Source organism: Rhinatrema bivittatum, chromosome 3, assembly GCF_901001135.1.
Source record: "Rhinatrema bivittatum chromosome 3, aRhiBiv1.1, whole genome shotgun sequence".
Lineage (NCBI taxonomy): Eukaryota > Metazoa > Chordata > Amphibia > Gymnophiona > Rhinatrematidae > Rhinatrema > Rhinatrema bivittatum.
This window is the reverse complement of record NC_042617.1, coordinates 517,310,240-517,319,733: the sequence shown is the minus strand read 5'-3', so window position 1 is coordinate 517,319,733 and position 9,494 is coordinate 517,310,240. Positions and strand designations below refer to the sequence as shown.

Sequence of the window (9,494 nt, the reverse complement as noted above, 5' to 3'; positions counted from 1 at the left end):
TCACCTCTGCTCCTCCTTTCCTCCAGGGTGTACATATTTAGATTCTTCAATCTCTCCTCATAAGTCATTCGATGAAGACCTTCCACCTTTTTGGTCGCTCTTCTCTTGACTACCTCCATCTTGTCTCTGTCTCTTTGGAGATAGGGTCTACAGAACTAAACACAGTACTCCAGGTGAGGCCTCACCAAGGACCTGTACAAGGGGATAATCACTTCCCTTTTCTTACTCGATATTCCTCTCTCTATGCAGCCCAGCATTCTTCTGGCTTTAGCTATCGCCTTGTCACATTGTTTCGCCGACTTCAGATCATTAGACACTATCACCCCAAAGTCTCTCTCCTGCTCCGTGCACATCAGCCTTTCTCTCCCCATCGAATACAGTTCATTCGGATTTCCACTTCCCATATGCATGACACTGCACTTCTTGGCATTGAATGTCAGCTGCCATATCTTCGACCACTCTTCCAGCTTCCTTAAATCCCATCTCATTCTCTCCATTACTTCCGGCGTGTCCACTCTGTTGCAGATCTTAGTGTCATCCGCAAAAAGACAAACCTTACCTTCTATCCCGTCCGCAATGTTGCTCACAAAGATATTGAACAGGACCGGTCCCAGCCCTGTTCAGTTTTGTTCTCCCCCAAAAGGGAAGCCTTAAGACACCAAAGGCAAAAAAGAAGACAAAAACAGTAATCACCAGAAGGGTAGGAGCTGGCAAGGGGAAGAAGCCTCAGAAAGCTGGCCCTTCTCCCAGAAGGGTATTATATCCCCAGGGAAAAGGAACATAAGAACATAAGAACTGATTCAGACCAAGGGTCCATCAAGCCCAGCATCCTGTTTCCAACAGTGGCCAATCCAGGCTATAAGAACCTGGCAAGTACCTAAAAACTAAGTCTATTCCATGCTGCTGATGCTACTAATAGCAGTGACTATTTTCTAAGTCAACTTAATAGCAGGTATTGGACTTCTCCAAGAACTTATTCAAAACTTTTTTAAAAATCAGCTACACTAACTTCACTAACCACATCCCCTGGCAACAAATCCCAGAATTTAACTGTGCGATGAGTGAAAAAGAACTTTCTCTGATTAGTTTTAAATGAGCTAAATGCTAACTTCATGGAGTGTCCCCTAGTCCTATTATCCGAAAGATAAATAACCGATTCACATTTACCTGTTCTAGACCTCTCATGATTTTAAACACCTCTCATATCCCCCCTCAGCCATCTCTTCTCCAAGCTGAACAGTCCTAACCTCTTTAGTCTTTCCTCATAGGGGAGCTGTTCCATTCCCTTTATCATTTTGGTTGCCCTTCTCTACTTTGTCCTTCGCAACTGTATCTTTTCTGAGTTGCGGCAACCAGAATTGTACACAGTATTCAAGGTGCGGTCTCACCATTGAGCGATACAGAGGTATTATGACATTTCCATTTTATTCACCATTCCCTTTCTAATAATTCCTAACATTATTTGCTTTTTTGACTGCCGCAGCACACTGAACTGTCCATTTCAATGTATTATCCACTATGATGCCTAGATCTTTTTCCTGGGTGGTAGCTCCTAATATGGAACCTAACATCGTGTAACTACAGCAAGGGTTATTTTTCCCTATATGCAACTCCTTGCACCTGTCCACATTAAATTTCATCTGCCATTTGGATGCCCAATCTTCCAGCCTTGCAAAGTCCTCCTGTAATGTATCACAATCCGCTTGTGATTTAACTACTCTGAACAATTTTGTATCATCCACAAATTTGAAAACCTCAATCGTCGTATTCCTTTCCAGATCATATATATATATTGAAAAGCACCGGTCCAAGTATAGATGCCTGAGGCACTCCACTGTGTTTTCTGCTGGTATTCGGGAAGCACCTTCAGACAGCTTTTTGATCTAAAAGGCAAATTTATTGATAGGAATACAAAGACAATATATAAGAAGAAACAAGGAAAAGAGGAAGTCGTTGTTTCCTGGAGACGCAGGTCTGTGTCAACTGGGTAATCAGCTTGCTTCTCAGATGCGGAGCTCTTCGGCTGGAGTTTTTAAACTTTTTGCACTGTCCAATAGAAATACATTGATGCACATCCTGGGTGTATTAATTTCAGTCAATATCCAATTATGAACGTTGCTTTATTGTCCAATCAGGCACCGTCTCTGGGGTGTTGCCTTCTTCCGGTAATGAGCTTTGCCAAAGCACATGGTTGTGGAATATGTTGCCAGCAGAATCAGGAAATACACATTCAGGCTCAAGGCCTATATACATTCCCCCCCTTGAATCGTTGGGAAACGATTCACAAATGAAAGGCTGAGATTGTATTTCCAGGATTGAAATGGTCATAGCATCAATTTAGTATGACTCACCTTTTGGACTGTTAAAAATGGCTTCCATATTCTTTATGGTGTTGAATCATTCTTTTTATACAACTCACACTCACAATCACAATTGTTCAGGTATACTCATTTTGTATTTTGTTTTATTGTCATTCAATCTCACATTCATTCTTCATTCAGGTATTGTTCTGGCCTTCTTCCAGTTGATCCAAGATTCTGTAATGTGGTCCTATTAGCAGCATATAAATCAATTAATTCACTTAATGATTGATTATTGATTGTCAATGAATGGTTAGAATGGTTGAGGCAATAATCCATCATTCTACTCAGGGTTAATGCCACTGTCTTAGGTTGCCCAGGGTACGCAATCCTAATGATTTGCTACCTGGTGCTTACCCGTCATCGTTAAGCATAACAGCCTGAGGAGGTAACATTGCTGCTGATAAATGAAAGGCTTCCTTTAATATGGTATAGGAGTTCATAGTTGTCTTCACAGTAATGCAGGATGATGTCTTAGGCCATTAAAATAACAAACTTCATTCATTCTCACAATTAACCATTGCAAACTCACTTAGAAATGTAAGCCACTTTAAACTGTGTTTCCCATCAATTAAACCAAATTCTGTGAAAATACAACCTTATCCTTTAGAAAATCTCACTCATTAGCTTCAGAGGGAGATTCAATCATGCTCATCATTAGATGTTGACGAACTGCAGCAACTTGAGAGTAACTTGAGAGTATTTGAGACATAGCAGAAGCAATAGTTGGAATTAATTAATAGAAGCAAAACCATGCTTGGAAGTACTATTACTTATGTCTTAGCCTACCATGCATTTGAACACTTTGGGAATATAAACAAATGCTTCAAATCTAAATTAGGAGTAGGATGTCAAAGGAGACATCAATATGGATGAGGGATAAGAAATCTCTGTAACCAATGGGATGGTACTTACAAGCTCTACTAAATGTGATGTTTAAGAATAGGGAAATCAAATGAATGTCATAATTCTGTCTTCAATTACCAAGAATAACTATATAAACATTTGGGACTACATTAAACCTTTAAACTTACTAAATGTACTCAAATTGAAGAGGACATACTTGTCTGCACAGCCCATTCACATGAGCTGCCTAAGAACGGCGTGAAGGCTCTGAACTGACAAACTATGCTGCAGCACATTGCACCGGCCTGTCACTGACACGCAGATGTCTGAACAAGTCTGGACTAGGAAGGGCAGAGTGTAGCAACTGGAGATGAATATAACGTGGAAAGCAATAATGAAATCATAGATGGTAAGTCAAACCAGTTATCTATGGGACCTAGGGATGAATGATCATCTTAATTAATCATATAATGGATATGAGAGAACTGGGAATAGCAGCAAAACTTTAGTATTTTAAATTAATGTGGTGTGTAACATGTAGGTGTATGTAGATGTATGTAGATATCCAAATCATGGCATTTGCAGAATGGCATATGGGCTTGGAGTATATGGCAATCAATTATCAATGACATTTGACAAAGCATATTGTGGTGTAATGCATAACAGTTAAAGAGATGACAATAATTGGGAATGGATCTAATCTGATCAGGGCAATAAAATTCACACAATCATGAGAACTGCATTAATGTAGAGTACAACAACATAAAGGCAAAATATAATCAAGCAAGAGTAGTAAAGTTCAATGATGAGTGGAAGATGAATTCTATGTTAAGGCCGAGACTTCCATAGTAGGGATGGGAAGAATGGAGTGAGTCCCATAAATGTTGTTTTCACGCTTTCAGTGAGATGTATCAACTTTTCATTCATCACGGCCTAGTGAGGATATGTGCTTCTTTAATAGTTTCAGATACCTAATATGGTAAAGTAGCATAAAAGCAAATTAAGCATTTAAAGAAAAGTCATCTGCGGTAAGCTAAACCACAAATAACACGTATTTCAGACATTACATTAAACATATGTCACACTAGACTGACACATACTCATCCATCCTTCAAATATACATTCAATGTCGTCTTCACATAGGACAGACAACAGATAACATATAATATGAGCTCAAAATTCATATCAAAAATGTATCAAAAGAAAAGTGGATCCAAAATCAAAAATTCAAAAATGTGTATGAAAAATAAAAGTTTAGAATTCTGTCAAAAAGGTAGAAGTCCTATCCAAAAGGTAGAAGTCCTTGAAGACCTGAAAAGTAAATACTAGCATACAATTGAAATATCAAATTAACAAATATTGTACATATAGATTTCCAACCAATAATATTAAATAAATTTAATCAATAATGTTCTGAGCTTATAGTCAATGTGTCATATCAAAGAATTAAAATAATTAGAACTCAAATATCAAATAATTAATACTTAAATATACTACATTTTAAACTAGAAACTATTTCTCCTTTTTTTTTTCTCTTTCTTCCGTTCGTAGCACAGCTAGTGCTGGCAGAACAGATAAGCTGTACTCTGCAGGTTTGCAAGAGACAACTTCCCCTTTTTTTTCTGTTAAGATACAGTTTGACTCTTTAGTTAAAATGTCCTTTCAAATTCATAATTCTCCTCTCAGAATCATAATTCAGCAGCTCAGTCTCTAAATTCTAACACTAGTATATGTTCTTGTCAGTACTCAAGTTCAGTATTAAAGGAATGTGAAGTCAGTAACGTAATAAAGGATCAGTATGTAAAGTTGAGAGCGAAAGGGATTTAAATTGGTGGGAGGTGTATCTCGCTCCCCCCCTTGATCCCTCTTTTACCACAAATGTACAGTTCAGAGCAGAAAGGAAATAACATGTTGTAAGAGGAAGGTATCGCATGCGCAAAGTGATCACCTTAATAAAAATAAATTGCAATGTGAATGCATTGAAAAGAGGAACTTAAACTTATAACTTAAAACTATATGGTACCATTTAAAAATTAACTTACTTATATTAAAAATGCTTATACTAAAATATACCTGCAAATGGTAACACAAATAAATCTTAATAGCTTGAACAATAAGACCAGTAAATAAATTAACATGGGAAGCCTAGCAACCTGTTATATCTGTCCACCTTGTTACTTTTAGGGCGTTAAACATCTGTGATGGCACTACAAAAGTTCTCAATCAGATAACAACTGACTGACCACATGCATCTGATCCCAGTGCATGGCTGCTGTTTTCAGTAGTAGGGACAGCACGTAATTAGTCAGACAAAGTCTATAGAGACATATCTATTTATTTTTGGATTTTATATACTGGAGGGTTTTATATACCGGGGGTTCCTGTATACAACGCGTGTCACTCCGGCTTACATGACAGACATCGGGAAGGCTGGCAAGGATTTACTGGTCTTATGTACACAAATATCCTAGGTAAGCAAATTCTTATTTTAGCTTCTTTGTCCTGAAATGAATATTGCAGTAAAGCAAGCAATAGCTATAAAAATAAGGCTCAGAATAAGGAGATCATCCTAAAGGATGGTCTTACTAAATGTGGTTCCATTTAAAACTGTGTTTCATATTAAGTTCACACTGTGTTCTGTCCAAGCTTCACTAAGGTGGCAATGTAAGGTCCTACATAAGCAGATACCTTCTCTGATAGGTGTGAACTCACTTTATCTGGGGACATGTATGTTGGCTATTAAAGCCTGGCGTCATTGTGATGGAGGGGCGTATTGGCTCCGACTGCCACTGCTCCTCCAGTTATTAGGGTCAAATTGTGGTGGTGGTGGCCTATTGTCAGGTGGGGGTCTACTCGGTCCCCCCCTTGCAGCATATCTGCCTCTAATATTCCCTCTTGGGGACGAAAAGCTGTTGTTACGTCGATAATGGCAATCCCTACTATAATGACCATAATGTCCGCATTGATAACACTGCACGTCTGGTAGACGGCGTTGTGGTGTTGGCCAATCTGGAGTGTATCTGCCTTCCTCTCGTTCCCATATTTCTCTATCTTTCTCCCAATCCCAGGGTCCTGTGTTCTGACCTCGGACTGCTGGGCGTCCCCTACCTCTGCCTTGAAATTCTCTTTTCTGATACTGACCATCACCGTAGGATTGATAAAAACAATCCTGGCTATCTGCTGCCCTTCTGTCCTGTTCATCAGTTTTCTGTTCCTGAAGCTGTTTAAGCTGCAGGGCACAGACCTTAGTTTGTGCTTTCATCAGCTCTTCCTGTGGTTTCTCTCTAGCTTCCTCAAACTTCCGCACATGGTGTAAGAATTGATTGTGCATTTGAGTCCAGTACATATCAGTTATGCCTACCACGGAAGACAAAGCTAACCGCAATTTATCAGGCAGGGTCTGCAAAAACATATGGCAGAAAAAAGGAAGTGAATTAGGCTCATTGTAGGGAGCATTCATTTCTTGACTGAAAACTTCTTGAAAAGAGTGTAAATGATTATCAAATGATGTAGCTTTTGGGTTCCACCGAGCTGCAGACAAACGGGTGAAATCTCTCTGTTTGGGGTACAGGTGCCGAAGGGCCTCCCATACATCAGGTCTGTGGGGGTTAAAGGAATCCCCATCATAACACTGAGTTTGCATTACCTGGGATCTCTTACATCGAGACCATACAGCACTCTGTTCCAAACCAGGTGTCTGAGCAAAAAGAGCTTTAACGTCTCCTAATGCTAGTTGCATCCCTATTGTGTGTTTCTCCAAAGCTTGTATCCAGCCCTCTGCACCTCGAGAGAGCAGGGGCAGCTTAGAAAGTATGGTGTGCATGTCTGTGAAAGTCCATGGGATATAAATTGGACGTGGGGCTCCATCAGAGCTAGTTTTGGTGACTATGGGCAGCGCACGTAACGCGTCTGTTACTGGGGTTGGTGGCAGGAAGATCTTTTTATCCTTACGTTCTCCCCATGGGGCCTGGGTTATCTGGGTTTTCTGTGATATGTCAGGAAATTGTCCCTCATATTTCTCCCAAACTGCTAAACCATCTCTCATGTATTGCCATTGACTAACTGACCAGCAAGGGTCTGGATTGTCCACTATGGCACTCCTAGCTGTATTCATATCATCAGATTCCAGAGACCCTTGGAGGGGGTATACCCTCATCTGTGGGCTCAAAACAAGAGTCCAGCCATGTAACATGTCAAGCCAGATGATAACATACATATCAGACTGTTCCATTTTTGTCACGTACTGCGCTGGGGTGAGAATAGTAGTGGCAGAGACCGGAAGAACTCTCGTGGTCTCATGTCTTTCATCTTCAGGGGCGAGATGTCGCCTTCGCCGCCTTACCTTGTCAATTAACTCAGTGTTGAACAAGGGTGAATCTATGTGTAGATTCAGTGGTGCATGTATGTGCGGGGGAGGTGGAGCAGGGATATTTACCTCCGACACTGGAGCTGTTGGATCAGGATTATCTGTCGTCAGTATCAAACGAGGGTACGGGGTAAGCACTGGAGGCTTACGCTCTGACTTGGGTTCAGACTTGGGTTCAGATTCAGCTGCACTAGTTGCCTTGGCCACTTGTGTAGCCTGCGAAGAGGGATCATTAACAGGAACACAGTGTAAGGTACCTTCGACCTTAACCGTTCCAGACATAGGCATTTCCTGTACCGAGGGACTGTTTTGCAGTTTCACCTCAGCCGGTGCTGTGGGGATTAAATGGGAATAACCGATTGCGGTTACCACCTCCTCTAAAGGTGGTAAGGGTCCTGTACTCTGCACCAGACATTTGGTACCGGACATTTGGGAAGCAGCATCTGTAGTGCTATAAGGGGGCGGGGGCATGCTTTTCTTACTAATTTCTTCCTCTTTCTCTAGGAAAGCTTTGGTCATGACAAACCAACTATGAATTTGGACATGGTCTGCCAATTTTTTTGCTTCTTTCCCAGACTTACGATATTTGTTTTCCAGATAGGTCATGAGCTGTACAAGTAATGGCGTGTCAAAGGAGCCTTCTGCTGGCCAAGCGAGGAAGGCATCCTCTTCCGCCCACTTTACCCACTTAGAATGGCACTTACGAATCAATTGCTCAGTAGATTTATGCAGAGCAATAACTCTGTCCAAAGGACTTAACTCACTAGCCTCTCCTACCATCTTGGGATCTCTCAATATTGCAGACCAAACTACGACACAAGTATTAACAATAAATTTGTGTAGCCACTCCCTTATGAGAAAGAGTGGTTCAACCTTACCTTAATTGTAGTTTTCACCGTACCGTGAATTCACGCTTCCGGTGTGCTGTACTTCTTCAAACACGAAGGTATTCACAGCGGGACAGGGAGAGACAGCCTGCAGACAACTATCTAACTATCTAACTATCTATCTAAAGACCTATCTACTCCTTTTCGTTCCGTTCGACTGGTTACCGGTTCCTACTAAAATTACTTGGGCTCCAGTGCGTTACCGCCGAAACAACCGGGATAGGGCCAAAAGGCAGCGTCAAGTCTGCCAATTGTTTTCGAACTTATTAGTACACTAACGGAAAAACCTATGACTCACTCGTATAAGACAAGTTTTTACTTACCTTTCCAGACTGTGTGGCCAGCTCCAAGTACGTATTCCTTGGAATGCTGGATCTGAAGGCTTCTTATTTCTGGCGGTACGTATTCCCGCTTCTGGATCCACCTGACACTCCGTCCCTGTACGTGTTCCCTCGGGGGTTCCAGGTAAAAAGTCCCAGGTGGTGTGTCGCAGTATTCAACTTGGCTTATTGATTGGTACTGTACAAGATCTGCCAGATAGCAGTGCGCGCTAAGGTCTAGGAGATATTGGTGGAGAGATAATAAAAGTTAATGAACAGTTTTTTTTTCTTTTCTTTGAGAGTAAGACTTACTTCCTCAAAGTGGTTACTGAAGTGCTTCAGGGCTCAAAAATCTCAAAGTAGATTCAGGATGCTTCAGGGCAGTTTTCCGCTCCCGATCAACGGCACCCTCACTTCCTTCGATGCTGGCAATGAGGTATCCCTGAAGGTGTGCTAGCCCGCGATACCCGCATCAGGCGTTAGGCTTTCCTTTCCGTTTTCCGGCTCGAAGGACCATATGTTTTCTGCTGGTATTCGGGAAGCACCTTCAGACAGCTTTTTGATCTAAAAGGCAAATTTATTGATAGGAATACAAAGACAATATATAAGAAGAAACAAGGAAAAGAGGAAGTCGTTGTTTCCTGGAGACGCAGGTCTGTGTCAACTGGGTAATCAGCTTGCTTCTCAGATGCGGAGCTCTTCGGCTGGAGTTTTT

The 9,494-nt window shown here is 41.2% G+C and overlaps 1 protein-coding gene across 1 annotated transcript; it reads right to left on the bottom strand.

Annotated features, from left to right (window-relative positions):
* Nucleotides 1-2,112: 2,112 nt before the first annotated feature.
* LOC115088197 lies at nucleotides 2,113-9,209 on the bottom strand. The gene is made up of 2 exons (XM_029596223.1): nucleotides 6,348-9,209; nucleotides 2,113-4,177 (listed from the first exon to the last, which is right to left on the bottom strand). The coding sequence occupies exons 1-2, from the start codon at nucleotides 8,350-8,352 to the stop codon at nucleotides 4,170-4,172; spliced, it is 2,013 nt and encodes a 670-aa protein (XP_029452083.1). The 5' UTR covers nucleotides 8,353-9,209; the 3' UTR covers nucleotides 2,113-4,169.
* Nucleotides 9,210-9,494: the final 285 nt, after the last annotated feature.